Source organism: Neoarius graeffei, chromosome 1, assembly GCF_027579695.1.
Source record: "Neoarius graeffei isolate fNeoGra1 chromosome 1, fNeoGra1.pri, whole genome shotgun sequence".
In the NCBI taxonomy this organism is placed as follows: domain Eukaryota; kingdom Metazoa; phylum Chordata; class Actinopteri; order Siluriformes; family Ariidae; genus Neoarius; species Neoarius graeffei.
In genome coordinates, this window is record NC_083569.1 from 43,075,700 (window position 1) to 43,101,288 (window position 25,589).

General features: G+C 41.7%; 1 protein-coding gene across 1 annotated transcript in view; it reads left to right on the forward strand.

Moving 5' to 3' along the window:
- The window catches only part of LOC132884934 (collectin-12-like), a 158,756-nt gene that overhangs the window by 118,645 nt on the left and 14,522 nt on the right, over positions 1-25,589 (forward strand). The window contains exons 10-15 of the mRNA XM_060919027.1: positions 3,638-3,678; positions 5,271-5,319; positions 23,745-23,829; positions 23,927-24,002; positions 25,079-25,174; positions 25,266-25,412. Coding sequence (XP_060775010.1) covers positions 3,638-3,678; positions 5,271-5,319; positions 23,745-23,829; positions 23,927-24,002; positions 25,079-25,174; positions 25,266-25,412 — 494 coding nt within the window. The remainder of the gene's footprint in view (positions 1-3,637; positions 3,679-5,270; positions 5,320-23,744; positions 23,830-23,926; positions 24,003-25,078; positions 25,175-25,265; positions 25,413-25,589) is intronic.

The window sequence follows — 25,589 nt, forward strand, 5'->3', positions numbered from 1 at the left end:
AGCAAGGAGCAACATGGTTTTGCCAAAAGACAATTTTATATGATACTAGATGGACAAAGAAGAAAGAAAACAAATAATAAGCAATTTATTAAACTTAAATATTGCCAGTCATGTTCATGTAAAAGTGGAAATGCTGTAATGTATTATAAGCACATAATTGTAAATAACTTTTATGAAATCTTTCTACTTATGTAATAAACAAAATTCATGCCAGTTATCCAGTGCAATATAGCAAACTTTATCTACTTTAATTGCAGCGAGCTAGAATCACTTAATACCATAAGCTACACAGATTTTAAAAAAGAAAAAGAAAGAAAAAAAGTTGTTTATTCAGTTGTGAATATACTGTAGTTCACATGAAGGCCACTAGGTTATATTTTTTTTGTAATTTTTTTTCGGTGTCTACATTGTCAGTGGTATATTTATGATAATTGAATCTCTCACAAATATACACAGTATCTAGTTATATATAGAACGGTACATTTGAACTTGCAGTATACATGTAATCATCCTAATTTTGTATCTGAAATAAAATACAGTGGGTATTTTTATAATAATTGTTGATTTTATAAACAGCGTGTTTTGGCTGAAAATGGAAATAGTTTTTACATAATGGCTGAATGAATTCATAAATACTACAGAGAAATGAATGCCCTGTTTCTTATTTCTTTGTTTCCATGTATATGACAGATGTTGAATTTATTAAAGAAATCTCTAGTCACAGAAAATGTAAGTTTAGAGATTTTGTAATGAACAATTTATACTGTTTTAGTGCATATCTTCACATAGCAAATTGAAGTAAATCTTTATTGTACACTGCCAAATGCACTCACTGTAATGTTGATCCTTTTCCTCAATCTGATTAATTGACATTTGGTTATAATATATGTGTTTATGTGCAATGAATGTACATCATGAAACATTTTCAAGCCTATTGCTCTGTATACCCTTATTGTCTGCAACAAATGGAATAAAAAATGTCAAAGGAAACTCTGAAGTGTTTCTCTGTACAATACAATAAATCAGATATAAACAAACACAGCATGTGTTCTAACCTGGAAGGGTTTGATATAGTGTTGGGCCATTGGCAAATCATTGACTTTTCTTGAATGACTCATTTAGGTGAAACGAATAATCCAATTTCCAAGTGTGAACAAATTGAAAAGTGTTTTTCTACACAGTGAAACAAAAGTTTTGGGTTTCATATATGACCAAATGTGCTAACGAATGATCTTAAGATTCTTGATTCACTTCTGATACTCCCATTTGTCCTTTTACAGTGCTAGTTCATTAAATCAGCTTCATGACTCTCAGATAGTTAGAAAACAAAATTGCAAAAAAAAGTAACTTTGGCTTTGTGCAATTATCACAACATAAATCAATGTTATTTCTTTTTTAAATTATTTTTGCTAGAAAAGTAGTAGTATGAAATCATCAGCATTGTTTGTTTCTGGATTCCATCCTGAGTCGTGAATCAAATTAATCAAAGCTTGCTTAGTTGAATTCACTTAAAGCAGCAAAAATTGAAAGTGAGGTGCAATGCTGATCCTTCAGCTTTAATGTCAGGGTAATGAATTGGATTTGACCTGGGCCAAATTGTCATGAAACAAACACTTCTTTGTCCCATAGCCGGCAAGAGCCATAGGGGCACCACTGATGACATTTTAACAGTCCATTATTGGTATCTAGGGCATTTAAACTTGGCAGAGCCCATCCCTCTCCAAGCTTTATCAATGGACAATTTACAAAATTGTATTACCACAGTCCAAAGACATGCAGTTAGGCTAACTGGGTACTCTTATTTAGAGTAGCCAGTTAGCCTAACTGCATGTCTTTGGACTGTGGGGAAAACCAGAGCACCCAGAGGAAACCCACACAGACACAGGCAGAACATGCAAATTCCACACAGAAAGTCCCCCATTGGCCACTAGGCTCGAATCCAGAACCTTCTTGCTAACCACTGTGCCACCCACAAACAGACACTGTAATGGACCAGTACCCAAATTATACCCCACTTCAGGGATGAAACACTACAGAGTGATAGGTTGGAGTCAGCAGCCAATCAGGTAAGAGAGAGTAAAAAAATGACAAACAGTAATCTGAGTGAGTCAAAATTATACTATCAGAGGAAAAAGGAATTCAGACTTTCAGAATTAGAGTCAGAATCAGAGTTTCAAAACTCAGACTTTCCAAATTAGAGAAATAGAGTTCAGAATTTTTAGCTTTTCCCTTGCTGAACAGGTAAGGAATTTATTTGTTCCATAAACTGGTGAAAAGCTAGTGAATGGTGCATAATGGTCAACTGATTCTGAAATGTGGATCATTAATCTAAGGCCCTGGTCACACTACAGCTCGTGATGGGTTTGTGAATACTTGGCGATAAAAAAAATTGGTAGAATTGTCACCAATTGTTTGATGCACGGCGAATGTTCTCCAAGGTTTGTGAGTTGTTTTTTGGTGTGTAGCCTCGTGAGTGACCATAAACATCACGAAAAAACTTCAGTGCATGCATTGAAATTTGGTGGCGATGTTTTTGTCGGCAAACTAAGCAGCGAATATTCGCAGATGGGTTTGGGAATACTACCTGAAGCTCGAGGAACCTTCATTAAGCCTCTTGAGTATTGTATTTGTCTTGAATCATGTCCTGATGCTCGTGGGAGTTTCATAAACACACCAGCTCCGCATAGCCTAAACTTCACCAAGACTTAAAAAGTGCATTTACATTTGGGGATCCTTCAGAGCGTGGTGTGCATGCGCTTGGGACCCATTCGTGATGGTAAACACCTGATGCTGATTTGAGTGCAATCAGCACGCACATATAAGGACACTGTTTTCACAGAGATTTTGTGAAGTATTGTGTCAGTTATGTGGCGGTAGATGGATCTAAGTGCAGGAAGAGTGCTTATTAGCAGGCGTGATGTTTACAAAAACAAAACATGAGGCAAGGTCAGAGTAACAAAACACAAACGAAACCAAAACATAAAGCAGACTATTTAACCAGCGTGATAAACATGGCTAGAAACAATTGTGGCAGTGATAATGAGAATACTTCACAAAGTCTCCGTTAAAACAGCGTCCTTATATGCACATGCTGATTGTACTCAAATCAGCATCAGGTGTTTCCCATAACGACTGGGTCCCAAGTGCACGCACAACGCGCTCCGTGAGCATGTGCGGCCACTCAAGCTGCACCAGGCTCAAGTGCACGAAGGTATGGCAGCCAAGTGTTCTCCTGACATGTAACCACAACTTTTAGCTCACCTGTATATTGCCATGCATCATCATCAAAACACCTCATTTTCACTGATAACCCATTGCAAAGCATCACGAGCTGTAATGTGACCAGACAGATTAGATCATAAAGTACACTGAAAACACAGATAGGGTAGTAAAGTTACATGCAGCTGAGGTGGCCAGAGGTGATGGCTTTGTTTTCTACACCATATTTAAATTAGAGTTAGCATTATCAATAATTGTCATGACAAATCTCTGCAAAGGTGCTTTAAGTCTCATAAAAATGTATACGATATGGCTAAAAGTATGTGGACACCTAACCATCATGCCCATATGTGCTTGTTGCACATCTCATTCTAGATTTAGTCCCCCTTTTCTGTTATAATAACCTTCGCTCTTCTAGGAAGGCTTTACCCTAGATTCAGCCACAAGAGCATTGGTGAGGTCAGGCACTGATGTCAGATGAGGTGTGGGGTGCAGTCTGTTTTTCAGTTCATCCCAAAGCTGCTCAGTGGGTTTGAGGTCAGGGTGTTGTGCAGGACTCTCAAGTTCTTCCACTCCAACCTTAGCAAACCATGTCATCATGGTGTTCCCTTTATGCACGGGTGCATTGTCATGCTTGAACAGGTTTGGGCTCCTTAGTTCCAGTGAAAGGAAACTGTAATACTACAGCATACAGAGACATTCTATACAATTGTGTGCTTTCAACTTTGTAGCAACAGTTTGGGAAAGGCCAGCATATGTTAAAGAAAGTTTGGCCGAAATAGCCTGTTTCTTTGGAACCTTTTTGTACTATTACATTCCCTATTATTATTGATGTAGTTCCTGGAATATTCTACAGAGCTGTGTTCTGTCATGGTCAGACCTGAGTAGTATGGCGGCTGCCAGCGGTGCCTTTGACTCGGCCATGTTGAGCTGTGTCCTTTGCAATTCAGCTGCAAGAAAGGATGATTAACCACGCCAATGACCATGTTTTTCAACTCTATATAAATTTGATTAGGGCAGCACGGTGGTGTAGTGGTTAGCTATGTCGCCTCACAGCAAGAAGGTCCGGGTTCGAGCCCTGTGGCCGGCGAGGGCCTTTCTGTGCGGAGTTTGCATGCTCTCCCCGTGTCCACGTGGGTTTCCTCCGGGAGCTCCGGTTTCCCCCACAGTCCAAAGACATGCAGGTTAGGTTAACTGGTGACTCTAAATTGACCGTAGGTGTGAATGTGAGTGTGAATGGTTGTCTGTGTCTATGTGTCAGCCCTGTGATGACCTGGCGACTTGTCCAGGGTGTACCCCGCCTTTCGCCCGTAGTCAGCTGGGATAGGCTCCAGCTTGCCTGCGACCCTGTAGAAGGATAAAGCGGCTAGAGATAATGTGAGGATAAAGCGGCTAGAGATAATGAGATGAGATGAGTAATAGTAGTCTGAAATCTCAGAGAGGCAGGGCTGATATCATTTAGGTAGCACGTGGGATTGTACTAAAGGTCAGTCATGTGATTAAATCATATGATTAAATCATTTTCCCGTGCCCTCTTTTGTTTTAATAAAAACACGATGTTAAAAAATTCAAGTAAGTACATGACGCAGTTTACAACGTATACAAATATATTTACAACGCAGTTGCCCTGAAATATATGACTGAAACTTGTATTAAAACTTGTATTTATTCATTTTGTTTGCCACCCGTATTGTAAAAACCCCGCCCACTGTGAATAGTGATTGGGTAAAATCCGTGCTCCGTCGTCACTGACAGCGCTGGTTTTCTTGCAGGATTGGCGTATAAAAGCAAAGTAGGTGGGCTTTGTTGTAATACGGGTGTAAAATAAAGCAGCATTGCTAGGCTACCTCAGCCGCTGTTTTTTTTTTTTTTACCCATAATGCACCATCTGTAGGCTGTTCAGGAGTGACTGTCTAAACTGTTAGAGCTGCTGTATATATATATATATATTTATTATTATGTCTGTTCATTTATTAAACAGCTAAGTAGTTACAGAGAGGAGAAAAGAAGAGGACCGAGCTAAGAGCTGTCTTGCTGTTGTTCTTGTTTAGATCCCGGCGATGCCTCTTTTCACGTCCAATCCTTTTGATCAAGATGTTGGTAAGTTGTAGAAATGTCGTAAAGCTTGTTAGCGAGTAAGCTAACACTAACACACACACGGGCCGGCTAAGTAGGGCTGTATTGTTGTTAGCTTAAGAGTTGTCCACATTTCCCTGATGATTTTATTTATTTTGGCCTGTGTAGTTTGTTACAAAAATATCAACAGCCAAAACAAGCACTTTGTGCCGCAGATATGTGTTTGTTTTATAGCAGGAGGATTGAATATAACGGATTAGCCGTTTAGATAGTTAGCTATCCGATGTTAGCACCTAGCTTGGGACGTCATTTTCACTGTGTTTGAGTACACACTCACAAAATCTGTAAAATGTCAGAGCAGAGATTCGGTTCGGAATGAAAAGCAGAGTGGAAGTTGTCACGGCCAGGGCTGTGATTTGAGTCTTTGGGTTTTACTCAGGAGCTACAGTGACACTGCAAATGCTAAGGAGCGGCTCGCTAACGGAACCAGCCGGCTTTATTTTCACCAGAGAGGGTTTTGTGGTCGCACCGCTATCAGGTTAAAGGCGGTGCTTCCAAATCTGAGGTCACATGCTTATTCGAATATTCATGAGATATTTATTCTTATTTGCATATCAGGCCATGTGACTTGAAGGTTTTCTGACTGCAGAATAGATTATTATTATTACTACAAAGCTATGGAATCAATTTTGTGCCAAAATGTTCGTACAATAATTTTGAAATATCAAACAAAAACGATAAATCAAAATTCAAAAAAAGTCGAATTTTTTTAGACTGCCAAACAAATTATTCGTGTAATCGTGCAAAATATCAGTCTATTAAGCTAGCCGCACACTACGCCGATTTTCAGCGTACCGAGCCAACTGAAGTCGCGAGTCAGGCGTAAAGACTAGTTTTCGATGGTACCGACTCATCTCACAGCCGATTCGAAAAACTAATCGGGAGCCAGACTGATCGGCGAGAGTCGCTAGCAATAGCCAATCATATCTTTCGCATATAACACGTGACATCATTAAACACAATTTCTAGCGCGAGAACTACGTGTTGGTAGCACCTAATGCAGGTATATACTGTAATTCCATAGACCAGGGGTTTTCAAAGTGTGGGAGAGTCCGCTCCCCCTCGGAGAGCAAATAAACAACAGTGCCCCCCCCCCCAATTTTTGTTGTTGCTATACTTAATGTTCCATTCGTATTTTTAAGCATCTTCAGATCCAGTCCATGAAAATCCAAACTTTAAATAATCGTGGTCAGACTTCCTTCTTTTTCCAGTCCCCCAGGATTCCACGGGCCTTTTTTGTGATTGTTGCGGGCTAAAATGTCTGATGTTGCGAAGGTTTTCCAAAAAAATTGCGATGAAAGTTGCGGTGTTTTTTAGGTTTTTGTTGCGATTACATTGTGGGAGGAAGTGAAAGTTGCGAGAAATTGTTGCGATTTTCTCTTTTTGTGATTAAAATTGAGTGATATGTTAAATATTAAGTTATTACTGAAAAACTATTGATTAAAAAACAAAGACACTGAGAAATGGTCCTATAAACAACTTTACCAATATAAAAGATTACCAGGACTACAAAAACGCAGAAAAATAGGCTTTACTTATCCAAATGCACCTGTTGGTTCAAAAGTTAAAGTGCAGAGAACCTCACAGCACAACATGAAGTTCCCTTAAAATATAATATAAATGCCTCAGCTTTCATGTAAGAAAAAAAACTATTAATACTAGTACCGTGTGCAGGCAGTCTCTCCTGAAGACTAAATTAAACAATAATTATAAACTAATAAAATAAATGGCTCAGGCTTCATATAAGAAAGAAAAAACAATTTGAACAGAATCTCACAGTATGATGCTGATGCTGCCTAAACAATGGAAAATAAAATACCATTTTGGCAAAAATGTTGGCATCCATTAATTTCTTGTATTAAGTAAAAAAAAAAAATAAAGTGCACACAGTGCTTCACTGTAAACACAACACACTTTCAGTAACAGAATTTAAGCCGACATAACACTGACTCGCACATCATGCAATGTTGCCAGATACTGCTGACGTTTTCCAGTCCAAAATATGTTCAAAACCCGCCAAAATGCACTTAAAACCAATCTGGCAACACTGCGCGCATACTGCTTCTCTTGAACGTAAACACGGAAGTAAGGCGGAAGGTAGTTTGTCGACGTCACCTCAAGACGATGCCAACGATTGGTCAAATTTGCGGGAAAGTTGCAGTGATTGGATATAATTGCAACACCGCCCTGAATTCGCGGGGATTGGTTGAATTTGCGCTGAAGTTGCAAATCGCAACATCCTGGAGGCTCTGGTTTTTTTTTGCTTGGCCCAGACTCTGTCTCCTCACTCACTGTAGCTTTAGGTACTAAAAATCGATCCATTTTGTCTCTGGTAAAGGCTCCTCACGTTGCGCCCCCCCTGAAGAACTCTGGCGCCCCCCGGGGGGGGCACGCCCCACACTTTGAAAAGCCCTGCCATAGACTGAAGCTTTATCCATAGACACAGTGGGCTGGAAAGCCACTCTGCTCAAGTTGTGTGGCTGAATTCCAAATCGCTTTAACTCCCCTATATAAGTGCACTATTTAAGGTTGGAAATAATAGCTCATGCAGCCTAGATAGTGCGCTACATATTCCATGTTGTCATTTGTAATTCAGCCTGTAGCATCTTCAAGTGTTGGATTTAACAGTAACTATATCCAATAGCCAATCACAAAGCTATTAAGTTGTCACGTGTCGCTTCAATCGCGACTGCACTCGTCAACAGTCGGGGGATATGTGCGTGCCCTGTCGGGAGTCGGCTCTGAAATGGGTCGGTTCGGTACCGCGTGGATCACCGTAGTGTGCGGCTAGCTTAACACGTGATATTTCGTGATCATGTGACTTCTATCTTTTCGAAAAATGAACGGACTGACAATAATGTCTAACTGAACCGTTGATCAAGGGAGATCCGCGCCCCGACATGCGGTGTGCGCGCGCACGCATGCTCAGTTGCGTGAATGTGTCATTTACCGAAAATAAGAGATTTACAAGCCAGGAACGCCTCATGATGCAATACGCAAGAAAAGAAAGAAGATTTACTGCCGTTTTACTTTGTATTTGAGTAAAGTGAATAAATAAATGGTCTGTGGAAAATACACTTAATCCTGGGAACTGCGTGCACAGGAGTTTATTTTGTGTTTACTCTCCCCGGCTGGCTACTTATTTGTCATGGCTGGCTAGTATGAGCCTTAGTGGAAAGCCCTGGGAATGCAGAAATGTCAAGCTCGATTTTAGATTTACAAACCCGAAAAAAATGTCGAAAAAACGGCATTAAAAAAATTTCACCCACACAAACGGTACTCACCCGGCCGGTGGACCGGAAACAGAACATTTTTTAATAATGGCCCAAGATATTAACCTCTGCTTTCTTTCAGTCGTGAGTTAGTCAGGGATATGTGCGTGCCCTGTCGGGAGTCGGCTCTGAAATGGGTCGGTTCGGTACCGCGTGGATCGGTGTAGTGTGCGGCTAGCTTAAGCCCATGTTTACATTAGACCGTATCAGCGGATCATCAGATTAACGTTTTTAAAACGATTCGCGTGCACACAGCAACGCCAATACACGATTCGCGTGCACACAGCAACACCAATACACGGATACGCTCGGCTCCGCAGGCATCCTGCGCTCCAAATCACTCCGCCCTGAACAGCGAGTGCCCTCTGGAGGGTGCGCACTCCGGCCCTGCACAGCTCACAGAGCGCGCGAGTGAAGCGCACGAGCCACGATTCGGGACTGAGCCGCTGTGTGTGTGATCCCAGCGCATATCACTTACCACTTGCAAGTGGAAGGATGGCAAGCCTAAAGACAATCATAACTACACAATGGGCAGTATTTGCATCAGTATTTTCATACTTTTATACCCTTTAATGAAAGGTGATACAAGGCGGAAGTCCGCACCGTTTTTCAGCAGTCGTGTCACATGACCAACGCCAGCGAATCAGGAAGGTGGATGTCACAGTGACGTTGTCCAATGACGACGCCAGCTAGAGCTCAGCACAGCGTATCCGTGTATCTCAATGTTTACACAGCACCGGAGCTGACACGATCTGGATTGAATACGTGGACGCTGGCGGATTCCCGTTTCCCGGCGTTTCCAGGCGGTTTAATGTAAACGGACAGTGCATCCGCGAAGAAAATGAGACAGATACGGTCTAATGTAAACTTGGCCTTAGACTACGTTCAGACTGCGCCCTGAAACGACCCATATCTGATTTTTTTGCCCATATGCGACCTGTATCCGATTTGTTATTGACAATCTGAACGACACAGATCCGATTTTTTCACATGCGACCCAGGCTGCTTGGATATGTGGTCCTAATTCCGATGCATATCCGATATTTTCACATGCGACTGCAGTCTGACCGGACAGGTCGCATTCATGCAACCTACACGTCATCAACAAGAGACAAACGTCACTATTCTGCGTTGGCTAATCCCACCTCTTTGGTGGAAAACGACAGCATTTGTACAGTTTTCAGAATTTAAATAGACTTTTATAGAATTGATCAAGCTAATGGTGGATTTGGTCGGGACCTGGATGTTAAACCATCCTGTATTACAAGATTATAAGATTGTTCTGGAAATTTCCAGTAATTTGACACCTTCGGTCTCATTAGTCTGCTGCCCACATTAATCAGGTTGTTGTGTGAGTTCTGCCGCCGCCACAAAAACCACATTGCCAGGTCTCGCCTCATCTCCATGCTTTACTTGCAAACTTGAAGAGTGTGCTTTTTTTTTTTTTTGTTTATGTATTATGTAGATGTGCTTATTACGTGTCAATTTGCGCATGCGGGACACTTTTGGGTCGTTTTCCGTTCATATTGGAGATCGCATACAAGTCTCATATAATTGGTAATGTGAACGGCCTAACAAAAAAATCGGATTTCACAACAAATCGGATATGGGTCGTTTCAGGTTGCAGTCTGAACGTAGTGTTACTCTTCAGAAACCTTTTATTTTTGTTCCGCGTCTTTCTCAGTTTTGTTTGACGTAATTTATTTTGGTTGCGATTCCAGCTTTCTCGTTTGCGCTCCCTGACTTTTTGCTTGCAGTTTTGGCACAAACTTCACGTGTGGGTGGGGCTGTCCAGGAATGCATTCCCATTGGCTAACTTGTGTTTGACTGACAGCTACGCTCAGCCATTCCCTACTCGGATTCTGGCGGACTGTTTGACGAGTGACCGATCCATTGACGGTAAACAAGGATCGAGTGGACTTGTGTACTACTGCAACACATACAACACATTTGTCCTGCACTTACACTTTGTTGAATTAATTCAATATCATAGTCGCCACTGAAGTCCACTCGATCCTTGTCACGTGACACTGTTCCACAAGTATTGACACCTTTGTCCACAGTTATTAGATTAGATTAGATTCAACTTTGTCATTGCACATGTTACAGGTACAAGGCAACGAAATGCAGATTGCATCTAACCAGAAGTGCATAGCAGTAAATAACATAAGTGTAATATTCAAATATAAATGTACAGGAATTACAGGGTATGGAATGGAATAATGATATGATATATAGATATTTGCAGTATATGGGTCTGTCTCAGAAACTGGGTACTGTGGGGGTCCCCCACTAAATATACTCTGTCAATAAACTATACGGTTTTGAATGGTGGTGATGTTTTTAATTTGAAATAAAATGATGAAAGAAATAATACAGATAAAACTAAATCTTTGATGTGAATACTCTATTCAGAATTTGGCCAAAATTCTGCAAATTTGTGGAAAAATGGTGGCTTGATCTGGGACATGATAAATGGTTGACTCCATCACATTCCCTTAAAAAGGTTGTAGTCCACTGAAAAGTCTACAGTTATCACTAATTGTATTTTAAGTTGTAACTTTATACACCTAAGGATTGGTGCGCTCACAGAATAATCATAACCGTAATAAAACATCATGCAAAATATTTGATCACCGCCGTAACTCCATTTTCCGCAGACCCAAAACCAATACGATCGCGTGTTTTGATCTAAACGGAAAGCCTCGGGGTCAAGGTCACTACCTCACCAAAAGTAGGAACTTTTAAAATCACTACGCCATATAAACATTTAGTTATAGATCTGCGATTTTGTTTTTTAAAACAGAAGCTGAAAGTTAGGTATAGAATATGTTTCTTACAGAATATGTTACGATGGTAGCTGGTCTTGTATGAATTTGAGCTATAAAATGAGTTGTGGTCTATTTTTTACCGTAGCGTGTTATTTGTGTGCGGGGAAGGACACACATTAACAATTTGCATGTGTAGAATGGAATTTTCCACTCCAACAGTTAGAAGTTGATCGTGCTTCCATTTGCGGTCTTTTTGTTACGCGAGTGATCTGTTCGGACGTTATCACTGAAATGGTGAGTTTTGACAGTTTTTTGTTTTTAGTCTTGCAGTATAAGGCAATAGAATGTTTCTTTTTCATATTTCGTAGTGTTTGCGTATTTTTGGCCAGTATTTTACAACCATGGTCAATTTAGATCGAACTTTTGATAGAATCTACGGCCAGTCATTTTGCCCCGCCCCCGCCTCACGCTCCGTCCGGTGTGGTAGTGATGTCCCGTTGCTCGCGCACCGCAGCAGAGACCCGCGCGACCTTCAGCTAAGGTATTAGGCAGAGACCCGTCCACCCGTAAATTTGACGGGCAATTGCCGATTTCAACGGGCAAGTATACACACAGACGGATACTGAAACGGACGATAATGCCGAAAATTTTCGCACATGAATACTCCCACATGTCATCCGATAAATCCAGTTATGTTCCGCCCACACACGGACTGGCCATCGGGAGTAGCGGGAGTTTTCCCAGTGGGCCGGTGGTTCAGCGTGGGCCGGCGGAGAAAAAAAAAAAAAAAAACAGTTGCGCGCTGGCCTTTAATATGATAAGCAATGTTAACAGTTTCTTTAACAAACTGTTAACATTGCTTATTACAGTTGCGCGCTGGCCTTTAATATGATAAGCAATGTTAACAGTTTGTTAAAGAAACTGTTAACATTGCTTATCATATTAAAGGCCAGCGCGCAACTGTTTTTTTTTTTTTTTTTTTTTCTCCGCTGGCCCACACTGAACCACCGGCCCACTGGGAAAACTCCCGCTACTCCCGATGACCAGTCCGTGTGTGGTTCCGCCATCATTTACAAATCGTAAGAAACACAGTTTAATACGAAAAATACTGAAAACTTGAAATGAAAAATCAGAATATTTCATCGTTTCCGCCATTTTGGCCCGCACTGAATCTTGTAACATGCGGACTGAATAAATCGCGAATTCTGATTGGTCGAAAATTGCCAAACACCCTGCGTTGTAGTTTCCTCTTTCTTGGCGGGAGAACCGCATTTTTTTTTGCTGACTCACTCTTCTGGATCAAGATGAATCCCAACAAACGCCCCAAATTGAATGTGACAAAAACTGATTCGTTTTTCCACAAAAAGACAGAAAAGGTATGTGTGATACATTGATTAACAAGGGGGGTTCATTGGGGTATGGTAAAATAGAATACTGTTGGGTTATTTTTTTTATTAAATACTGTAACTAGATCAAAAGATTATATACAATTCATTGTTGTTTATTTTCTTTTCACTTTTGTTACCAAATCAAACACCATACATACATCTGATACATTCAGGAGTGAAACTGAAAAAAATACAAAGTAAAAATATGCAATATTTCTGATCAAAAATTACACGCCATTTCACCCTGAAAATGTCCTAGAATGCAGGAAATGAAGTCTAAATTTCAAAAATTTTCTGGGGGGGCATGCCCCCAGACCCCCCTAGAGGGACTTCGCGCCTGCGGCGCTCGTCTTCGCGCCTGCGGCGCTCGTCTTCGCACCTGCGGCGCTTATCAGGATTATATAAAATATCATTTTTGACTGGTAAATTTCTTTTTCTGCCTAATATCCTACCTTCAGCCGGTACAGTCGCTCTTCTTTTACCAGCGCCGTTATTCTCATCTTTCCGGTGTGTTCTTGATTTTTCCATTGTGTCCCATTTCGCCATATCAAATCCCCAAAATGCATCATATTATTCATATTTAAGTGAATAATCAATTCAGTCATCATAATTTGGCATTTTTAACCCAAGCAATCAAAAAGAGGAAATTTATTCAATATTTTCACTCATCTGTGAAGGAGGGGCTTTAATTCTTCATGATGGAGTTATTTTATATGGAAATCAATTTTACAAAAGCATTTGAATTGTAATCAAAACAAATTTCCCACAGTGGAGGCCAGATAAAGCAAGATGCTATCTTTATTCTTATTAAACATGACAAAAGAAACATTGAGTGTTTGGTAAATGCAAAAAAAAATAGTAAAATTAGAAAATTAATTTTTTTGACCATAATGTCCCAAATGAGAGACCAGTTTCTGAGACGGACCCAGGTACAAAACACCTTATGAATAAACAGTAATGCAAATGGTGATCGTGCAGTGAAGTCAGTTCAGTTTTGTTCGGGGGGGCAGAGTTCAGCAGTGAGACAGCTGAAGGAAAAAAACTGTTCCTGAACTTGGTGGTTTTGGTCCGAAGGCTCCTGTAGCGCCTTCCAGAGGGCAGGAGAGTGAACAGTGTGTGTGCTGGATGGCAGGAGTCTTTGTTGATGTTTATGGCTCTCTTGAGGCATCGCTTCCTGTAGAGGTCCTCGATAGCAGGAAGTGAGGCTCCCACGACACGCTGGGCGATCTTCACCACCCTCTGCGGTGCTTTCCGGTCCGAGACAGAGCAGTTCCCATACCAGACTGTAATACAGTTGGTTAGGATGCTCTCGATGGGACAGCGGTAGAAGTTCACCAGGATGTTTGAAGAGAGGTGGTTTTTCTTCAGAGTCCTCAAGAAAAAGAGATGCTGGTGAGCCTTCTTGACCAAGTTGGAGCAGTTGGTTGTCCAGGTGAGGTCCTGCGAGATGTGGATCCTCAGGAATTTGAAGCTGGTCACATGCTGCACCATTGATGTGGATGGGTGCGTGTGTCAGCATTCCTCCTGAAGTCCACGATGAGCTCCTTGGTCTTATTGATTTTGAGCAGCAGGTTGTTCTCGCTGCACCACACAGCCAGGCGGTCCACCTCCTCCTTGTAGGCTGACTCATCGTTGTCCTTGATGAGGCCCATCACTGTGGTGTCATCCGCAAACTTGATGATGGTGTTAGTGTAATGTACAGGTCTGCAGTCATGAGTAAAAAGGGAGTAGACGAACGGGCTCATCACACAGCCTTGTGGTACGCCGGTGTTTAGGATGAGGGTGGAGGAGCAGTGATGGTCTAAACCAGCGTTTCTCAACCTTTTTTCAGTCACGGCACCCTTCAGAAGTATGCAAATTCTCAAGGCACCCCCATATAAAATATACGCAGTCACGCTGACCATACGCTGACCCCAGCAGTGACGTTGTGACATGGGAAAGGGGGCTGTGAGACAAATTTTGATGATGCATAAGGCGGCGATGATCTGCATTAGTGTAACTATCGTTATTTGGTATTTTAATTCATTTTATTTATTTCAATGTTAGAATATATAATTTTTTGACGGCACCCCGGTTGAGAAAGGCTGGTCTAAACGAACATGTTGGGGCCTGTTGGTTAGAAAATCCAACAACCAGTTGCAGATGGGAGCACTGATGCCCAGATCTGCGAGTTTGGTGATGAGCTTAGAGGGGATGACAGTGTTAAATGCTGAACTAAAGGCTATGAACAGCATTCTGGTGTATGTGTTGCCATTGTCCAGGTGCAAGAGCCAGGGGTGATAGCGTTCCGGCGCCGCGCCGGATTTCTGGCGTACCGTGGCTGGGGGAAAAAAAAAATCTAGTTCGCCCATTGTCCTGTGTCATTCTGAGATGCGCAGATAGACAGTAAAGGGAATTCGCATGATATGGAACTAGTGGGAAAAAAGTGCCGTCACGGCACGAATTAGACCCTCGGAGGGATTGGCAGTCAGTCACACTCACGTACACACCCATTAGCAGTTTAGAGTAGCCCTTTGAACTAATCCGCATGACTTTGGACTGTGGGAGGGAACCCACACAGGCATGAGGAGAACATGCAAACTCCACACAGAAAGGCCCCAGTCGGCTACGGGGCTTGAACTTGGAACCTTCTTGCTGTGAGGTGATACCTTTCACAGATTATAATTCATTAATGAATGATATGTTGTGCTTTTTAATGAGACAAGGTGTGTCCTATTATCACTAACATTAGAGCAGCTATTTAACAGTTATTCCATAAAATTGAGTCGTACACGAGCTGATAGCATAGCACCGAGTCGGCTATAAGCCATGTACGGCTAGGTTGAGTGGAGTAAATGTTTTATTCTGTCCACATTCATAGGATTTTGAGAAACGAAGTTTTTTTTTTTTTTTTTGTGGCAAATTTGATAAATTTTATGCAAAATGTCAGTCATTTCCGCTTAGGCAGACTTCTTAACCTATCGATGGCTGCACAAACTGACTTTAGTGTTGTTTTCTTGTAGAAAGTGCCACCTTGCTGCCGTGCCAAGGTATAGAAGAGCTTGAGACATTTACTTAATTCGTCCTTGAAAATTTCAGTTATGCGATTTTTCAAACAACTTTGAGCTTTTGAACCAGTCTAAAAAAAATTCAACAAATTTTTAATGCTTAAAGATGAATAATGTAAACAAGCCAGTGAAATGACGAGCAATTTGTGAAAAATGCGATAATAATTCTTGAAAAATAAGAGGGACATTCTTGCCATCAAATACCTTTATTCCATACTTTGTTGCTTTGTATTTTGGGGGATTTTGTTTTTGAGTAGAGTTTTTATTTCATCTTCTGTTGGTTCAGCAACACACTCCACCGGTTTGTTTTTCTCTACTCACGGTATATGAGCTGATAGCCTAGTCGTAGAGTAGCCAATCAGAGTGCGCAATTGCTCATATCCAGTGAGTGTTACAAAGTGCTGACACCCCAGACTCCTTTCCTACATGTTAAAAATCTCTTTCTAGAAAGCTTCACCATGTCAATGAGTACAGGTATTTTTCTTTCTTATATGATAAATGTTATTTACCAGCTGGGAGGTCTGTATGGTGAAATACCGTGACCGAGGTCTTGAAAGTACTGAGCGAGGCCCTCTAGGCCGAGGTCAGTATTCAAGGCCAAGGTCACGGTATTTCACCATACGGACCGACCTTAAACTGGTAAATAATTTATATTTTTCTTTACCAAATTCTAACAGAAAACGAGAGCGCCCGAAAGGGAAAACCGAGCCGCCATTTTGAATCCTCATTCACGGCTGTAATGCAAATGGCTTCCTCCTCGGTATACAAGTGCACTTCCATGGCAGGAAAAAAACTACATTTTGCCGCCTATGTAGTCCCCTATTTATACAAAATTGAGTCATTCAGGATTCAGCCATGTTTTTGCTCGACGTTAGCAACAGTTAGAGGTTTTTAGCTTTCTCCTGAAATGTTTTCTTTTATTCTTCCTCAGGGTAGTAAAACTCGCTTTCACTGTGAACACTGTCGTTATCACTATCCATGCTGTAAAATTAATGCTATTCTCCTGAGAAATGCTGGCAAAAATTTATAAGATTTTTGATAATCTTATAAATAAATCTTATAAAAAAAAAAAGATAAATGTTGACAAAAAATTCTACTATGTTTGTTGTTGTGAACGAGCGAGTCGCCAGAGGTCCGTAACTGGGGTCTGTGTTGTAGGATACGGCCCCGCTCGCCAGCCAATCAGAGCGCAGGATTTGATGGAAACCAGACCGTGAAAAAAATTTTATTTACCAGCTGGGAGGTCCGTATGGTGAAATACCGTGACCGAAGTCTTGAAAGTACTGAGCGAGGCCCTTTGGGCCGAGGTCAGTATTCAAGGCCGAGGTCACGGTATTTCACCATATGGGCTGACCTTAAGCTGGTAAATAATATATTGATTTTTTTTTTCTTTACCAAATTCTAACAGAAAACGAGAGCGCCCGAAAGGGAAAACTGAGCTGAGTCACCATTTTGAATCCTCATTCACGGCTGTAATGCAAATGGCTTCCTCCTCGGTATACAAGTGCACTTCCATGGCAGGGAAAAAACTACATTTTGCTGCCTATGTAGTCCCCTATTTATACAGCTAGGAGTTATTCAGGATTCAGCCATGTTTTTGCTTGGCGTTAGCAACAGTTAGAGGTTTTTAGCTTTCTCCTGAAATGTTTTCTTTAATTTCTTCTTCCTCAGGGTAGTAAAACTCACTTTCGCTGTGAACACTGTCGTTATCGCTATCCATGCTGTAAAATTAATGCTATTCTCCTGAGAAATGCTGGCAAAAATGTACAAGATTTTTGATAATCTTATAAATAAATCTTAAAAAAAAGATAAATGTTGACAAAAAATGCTCCTATGTTTGTTGTTGGTGTGAACGAGCGAGTCGCCAGAGGTCCGTAACTGGGGTCCGTATTGTAGGATACAGACCCGCGTGCCAGCCAGTCAGAGCGCAGGATTTGATGGAAACCGGACCGTGAAAAAAAAAAATTCTTAACCTATTTAATATTAGGCTTAGTTTATGTGGCTCATTCACCAGGCAAGTCCCTGTAACTGAGCTGTTAGAGGTGATAAGTCTAGATTATAACTTCTGTTAGAAAGAAGGTGGCTTTGGTCAAACATGTCCATCCATTTATTACATACACTGACTCGCACTGTAATCCTTGAAAAGCTTGAATTGAGTCCTAATAATGGGTCAGATCTCATGATATGGCAACATGTATGAAGTTACGAGCTGCTTTCTGGTTCATCATTAGATTCATAGTTGTGAGTTTGTTACAGGAGTATCTCAGTGTGATCCCATGGTTTTTGCACAGAACTGTGGAATTTCCTGGCACTCCTTTCTAGACTTGGAAAATTCAGCAAATATTTGGGGGAAAAAAATTGTGGATATTCAGTTGTCAGAATAAGATGAGGTATACTAAGCTTCTTGATCCACTGTCTCTGATGTCCAGATTCTGGCATGCTTTAAAGATTTCTCTTTGCTCAAATATTCAGCCAGTTAATCCCTCAGTTTCGTGGCGTGTTCAAATAGGACTATCTTTGCTGCACCCTACTGCTGGAGTCATGCGTCTCTGTTCTATACTAAAGTGCATGACATTTCCACAGTGCTATACTTATTCACTTATCTCTCTCTCTCTCTCTCTCTCTCTCTCTCTCCCCCCCCCCCCCCCCCCCCAGGAAAAAGCATTAAAAGTAGACGGCCTTTCGATTTCATAAAATGGGTGAAATTTAATTCTCTTTGAAATTTGGTCCTTGTGATATGTTTATTTCTGTAATATCTTGGGGGGGGCAAAACCCCAGGCCATTCTGTGGCTGGGAAGTTATTTAATTTGAGAGGATTCCTGAACAGGCGGCACGGTGGTGTAGTGGTTAGCGCTGTCGCCTCACAGCAAGAGGGTCCGGGTTCGAGCCCCGTGGCCGGCGAGGGCCTTTCTGTGTGGAGTTTGCATGTTCTCCCCGTGTCCGCGTGGGTTTCCTCCGGGTGCTCCGGTTTCCCCCACAGTCCAAAGACATGCAGGTTAGGTTAACTGGTGACTCTAAATTGACCGTAGGTGTGAATGTGAGTGTGAATGGTTGTCTGTGTCTATAGGGGTGTTCACACGGCAACTTTTACTCCGGTGTAGCACCGGGGCTGCCCCGGTAGAGCGTTCACACGGTACAAAGTTACACCGGTGTAGCCCCTGAAAGCTGCTTAAACCGGTGCAAATCTAACCCTGCTCGGGAGGTGGTTTAAGAAATTTACTCCGGAGTAAATGCTAGTTTGCGGGGCAGCACCGATATAAAATGGGACGTCTGAACGCTACAGGGGTAGACTCGCTACGCGTGAGGAGAGTTGATTACATACGGGCATTGCATAATTTGCATCCTGGTATTTTGCGCTTCCAAAATGGCGAATATCAACAACAACAGAACTGCGTGTCTTCCAGTGTTGCCAGATTGTCAGTTTTAAGTGCATTTTGGTGGATTTGAACATATTTTGGGCTGGAAAAAGTCAGCAATATCTGGCAACACTGGTGTCTTCATCCACGTTGTTTTCCCGGCGCTTGATGATGCCATGATAACCGGGAAAAGGAAGTACATTTTCACGCATGCGCATATTTCATTTCCGCATTATTACTATCGGAAATGATAGTAATAATGATAGGAAATGATAATAATAAAAGGAAATGATATCAAAACTTTATTACTATCAAAGGAAATTATAAAGTTTTTGCTACTATTGCACGGTCGCAGAAACTGCCGTGTGACCGCAAGTGGGGCTGCACCGGTGCTAACACGCTTCTCTCTAGTAAGCAGGGTTGTGACGTGTGAACGCTCCACAAAATTTACACCGGTGTAAGATATATCGCAACAAAATACATCGGTGCAGCATCGATGCAAATATGTGCCGTGTGAACAGGGCTTATGTGTCAGCCCTGTGATGACCTGGCGACTTGTCCAGGGTGTACCTCGCCTTTCACCCGTAGTCAGCTGGGATAGGCTCCAGCTTGCCTGTGACCCTGTAGAACAGGATAAAGTGGCTAGAGATAATGAGATGAGATGAGGATTCCTGAGCAAATAATGTGCATGAAATCACTCGCTTCGCACAGTCTAGCAGACAGAGGAAGTCCGTGTGCGCATGTGCAGGTTTAGGGCCTCTGCATGCTCTTGCGACAAGGCTTTCGCAGATAGCTTTTCGCAGACAGCTGTAATTTATCGTTGAGCGGGGAGTAATAGGCGTGCGCGATGTTATTCACCGCCACAACGCAAGAGGGCACGAAGTCGCGAAATCGCTAGGAGTAGTTGGTGGGTGTGGTTAGTGGAGTGTTTATCCTCCGGTTACTGAGCAACAGGTCATTCGACACCAACAACAATGGCGACTGGACGAGTCTGCACTTTGATCGAGATATAATGACTAGAACTGGAGTCGTATAGATGTCCGTACTTCCTCACTTCCTTGATCAACCGCTCTTTGTGCTGCTCCATATTCGTTCGTGTTTTTAAAAATGGCGGTCGTGAAAACAAACCAAACCGGGGAAGTAGGGAAGCGGAAGTGCGTGTACAGCGGATGTAGAGTGGACCAATCAGAGCCCTCTTGTCTGCGACGCTGTCTGCGAGGCTTCTGCGGTGGTCACAATTTTTGGGAGGTGCGCGCAGAGCGTCTGCGAAGGGGGGGGCTTCGCAGATGCCATCTGTGACGCCGTCTGCAAGGACTGGGTTGTCAGCATAAATTGGCCCTTACTTTGACCGTGCACTGACACATCATTCTGTCGCTAAACGAACAGCTGATCACACTGAGGTGCTCACTGACTGCCGATATTTATTAGTTTGGTCCTGCGTTGCCTTGGCAGCATAATCCCTGTGTCCGAAATCACTCACGATATAATGGACTATATAGTGAGTTCACTGTTTTGTAGTGCTGTTCAAATGTATAGCGAGAATTATTACGCCCGATATAGTGCACTCAAAGTATCCCACAATGCATCATGAAAAGTAGTGTTCAATCGATGGTCACTAACCAAGCAATATATCCTATCATGCACTGCGGTCGCGCTGAAAGGAAAAAAAAAAAAAAAAAAGTGTGTTGGGATGAATGGACGGAGGAAGAAACACATTATAAACAGACATTCAAGTACAATTAAAAATGGTAAGAGAATAGAAAATAAGCTAAAATAGAATAAGACGGATAAAATACAAGAATAAAAGTGACAGTGCAGAGCGAGGAACGGACCGAATCGATCAGATGATTCACTGCTGTTGAATCATCAAATTTGATTGAATCAAAAAAGCCTCAAATTTGATTTAATAAAATGCAAAGTAGTAAGTATTCAGCTTTGATTTAAAAGAACTGAAAGATACAGCAGACACAAAGTACTTTGTATTTCTTAATGTTGGAAATACACTCCGTATAATATGGATTTATCACAAAAATACATGCGTGTATTTATTATTTTGAAACCTCACCAGATCTGGCATGTTTTGTGTGACAGCAATGACTTAAATAACGGTGCGGTGAAGTAGTGTCCGAAAGTGTCTTTACATTTTAACAATGGGCTCACTGTATAGTCCTCTATATAGAATTCCCTACATAGTGAGTAGGGAGTAGTGAACAAGTGAGTGATTTTGGACACGGAATGTCTTTATTCTTGCTTTCCGTTACTGTAGTCGGTCTTTTACGTTTCATTCGCACACTCGCGTCGTCCATTTTTCTCTTCTGTTACAAATTTGTATCCCACAATACCTTGCGCAAACAGGGAAAGCCCACCACGTGATGCATGATGTGGTGATCTTGTTTTGTGACATGGTGAAGCAGGGAAACATAGCGGAGAATTTAGGGCCATGTGGTCCTACATTCATTAATTGTTCTATTAGGAAAAAAAAAACCTAATAAAATTGCAAGTCTGTGATTCGAATTCAGTAGCTTTTGGTCCACTAAACAAAAATAATTGGGTGTCAGGGAAAATTCTTTTTATGACCTAAACTTGAAAAATCTGAAAGGCAGTACAGCTATAAGCCTCGGTCACAACCGGCCGTACGTGCTCCCACGGCCGGTCTACGTGCAAAAAACTCGTGAAACGCATGGAGGGCGCGCGTGTGACGTGCTGATTTTCGAGCCATAGACTAGCCGCAGACCGGCCACAGAGGTTCTTTGTCATGTCAAACAAACTCTATGGGCGCTTATGTTTTTTTCAGGTTGCAAGACAAACTTACGGCCAACGTGCGTCTTTCTCCACGAACAAAAAAAACGCAGCGATTTGGGAAACGCCAAAAATCGCACGGCCAAAAAATCGTACGTCCGGTTGTGACCTAGGCTTTAAGCTATTTTAAGTTAGTCATCAAAGAATCACATGATGTGTATAAAAGCATGTATGGCAATACCATAAGTTTATGGGATAAGACAATTTAACTCGTAACTGCTACTATTATTTACTGGTGAAAATGTCTCATGGAATAGTTTTTAAGACAGTACGGACTGACCTACATGGCAGAAATATATAACGACACTCGGAAGCCTTCATAAAATATGCATATCAATTTTCAGATACAGTACCAGTCAAAAGTTTGGACACACCTTCGTCTAATTCAGTGTTTTTTCTTTATTTTTATTAATTAAAAGTCACTTCATGTCTTAAAGCAATGATGGATGTCGTTTCTCTTTACTTAGTCGAGCGGTTCTTGACATATGGATTACTACAGTTGTGGAATAGGGCTATTTACTGTGTTATTATTTATTACTTGATCTCGAACGCATTAAGAAGGCAAGAAATTACACTAATTAACTTTTGACGAGGCACCTGTTAATTGAAAAACATTCCAGGTGACTACCTCATGAAGCTGGTTAAGATAACGCCAATAGTGTGTAAAGCGTCATCAAGGTAAACGCTGGCTATTTTGAAGACTCTACAATATGAAACTTGTTTGGTTTTTGTTTACCACAATTCCATATATGTTCCAGATGTTATTTCATAGTTTTGAGGTCTTCAGGTTTGTTCTACAATGTAGAAAATAGTCAAAATACAGAAAAAACTATGGCTACGTTTACATTAGACCATATCTGTCTCGTTTTCTTCGTGGATGCACTGTCCGTCTACATTAAACCGCCTGGAAACGGGAATCCGCCAGCGTCCACGTATTCAATCCAGATCGTGTCAGCTCCGGTGCTGTGTAAACATTGAGAATACGCGGATACGCTGTGCTGAGCTCTAGCTGGCGTCTCATTGGACAACGTCACTGTGACATCCACCTTCCTGATTCGCTGGCGTTGGTCACGTGACGCGACTGCTGAAAAACGGCGTGGACTTCCGCCTTGTATCACCTTTCATTAAAGAGTATAAAAGTATGAAAATACTGCAAATACTCATGCAAATACTGCCCATTGTGTAGTTATGATTGTCTTTAGGCTTGCCATCCTTCCACTTGCAAGTGGTAGCGCTGGGATCACACACACAGCGGCTCAGTCCCGAATCACAGCTTGTTCACTTCACTCGCGCGCTGTGTGAGCTGTACAGGGCCGGAGTGCGCACCCTCCAGAGGGCACTCGCTGTTCAGGGCGGAGTGATTTGGAGCGCAGGATGCCTGCGGAGCCGAGCGTATCCGTGTATTGGTGTTGCTGTGTGCACGCAAATCGTGTATTGGTGTTGCTGTGTGCACACTAATAGTTTTAAAAACGTTAATCTGATGATCCGCTGATACGGTCTAATGTAAACATGGGCTATGAGTGAGTGGGGTGTACAAACTTTTGAGCAGTACTGTATATTTGACCCATTTAAAAAAAAATCTGACGAACAAGCAGTTTCAGGTATATTTTCATTTTATATCGACAATAATAAGTCAGTACAAATTATTTTAACGTGCTGTCTTGAGTAATGAAAGCTTGTGTAAGTCTGACACATGATATCTTCAGTATTTTTAATTTTTTTTTAAATATATATATTTTTTTGTATCGCACTGCAGAGAAAGCAACCAGTGAGATGAACACGGCTGAGGACTGGGGCCTCATACTTGACATATGTGATAAGATAGGACAGTCACGCACTGGGTGAGTCAGATCAGCCTCCTGTCTCGTCTTAAGTCCTATTGATCTTCTGGCTGATGTACATCAGCGCAAATGAGGGTTAATGGTTAGTTTCTTGTAGACCTAAAGAATGCCTTCGCTCCATTATGAGGCGAGTCAACCACAAGGATCCCCATGTAGCCATGCAGGCTCTGACAGTAAGTTTGTTCATCTTTTAGCCTCTCGAGTCGTGTGAAGTGGTTTTGGTTTCACTCTGAAAGTATTGGAATGGCAAGGTTGGCTCTTCTATTGTTTTTGCAATACACTGAAGACAGTTTGGTGAGATGATGCATCAGAATTTCTTTAATTTCCTGATATTTAACAGTTATTCCATGGAATCGAGTCGTACATGAGCTGATAGTCGATGAGGCGTGTAGCACCAAGTTGCTATAAGCCATGTACGACGAGATTGAGTGGAATAACTGTTTTATTCTATCCACATTCCCTGGATTTTGAGAAACGGAGCATTTTTATTTTTTGCAAATTCGATAAATAAAAACTTTTCAAAACATCTGACAAAATAATTTCCGCTTAGAATGTAAACAAACCAGCGAAATGACAGGAGCAATTTGTGAAAAATACTATAATAATAATTCTTGAGGGGGGGGGGGAAGATGTTCTTACGATCAAATACTTTTATTCCATATTTTGTTGCTTTTTGTATTTTTGGGGATCTTGTTTTCAAGTAGTTTTAATTTCGTCCTCAGTTGGTTCAGCAAAACACACTGCCATTTTGTTTTTCTCTACTCACGGTATATGAGCTGATAGCCTAGTAGTAGGGTAGCCAATCAGAGTGCGCAATTGCTCATATCCAGTGAATGTGGATAGAATAATTACATCTAGATGTGCTAAACAACTTAGACCATGGCACCTTTTGTTTGAACCCACCCACTTTTTCAAGTGATCAAAAATATTGGAGCATGTGATTGACGGGTGTTTCTTGTTACCCAGGTGTCTCCAGATTGATTGTTTAAACAATGAATAGCTGAAATTTGGTTCTGACAGCTCATATTAATCTTTTGGTCTCAAACCCAAATGTATTCAGTGTATAGGAAAAAAAAACCCCAACAGACTTGCCCTTGCTGTTCCAGTACTTTCAGACAAGACTGCATGCTGTTGTCCTGTCATACAGAACATGTTTGTTTTTAAGTCCTGTATCTGAGTACAGTATAACGGAGTCTGTACTTTTCCTACTGAGCATCTCCCCCCCCCCCCCCCCCCCCCCCCCGTACAGTTATTAGGGGCTTGTGTTTCAAACTGTGGGAAAATCTTCCATTTGGAGGTCTGCTCGCGAGAGTTTGCCAGTGAAGTTAGCAACGTCTTAAACAAGGTATGATTAAACACTGGTTTGAGAGTGTCGTCCTTCTGTTCATTTTTAGCCAGCACAGAGACTGAGAATTCGTTGTTGTTGTTTTAATCAGGGTCACCCAAAGGTTTGTGAGAAGCTCAAGGCCCTCATGGTGGAATGGGCTGAGGACTTCCGAAACGACCCCCAGCTCAGTCTCATATCGGCTATGATCAAGAACCTGAGAGAGCAGGGTGTCACCTTTCCCGCTGTCGGCTCCCAGGTTGGTACCAAAATGCTGTTTACACTTTCTTGGCATGCAGCTGCTGGACAATTTCAGTAAACAGTACCTAGTAGTACTAAGCACAGTGACATTCGGAATGACCCGAATAACTGAAGATCATGAGTTCAGTGAATTTTGGCAGTCCAAGAGAGCAAAATTGGACATGCTGTCTGGGTG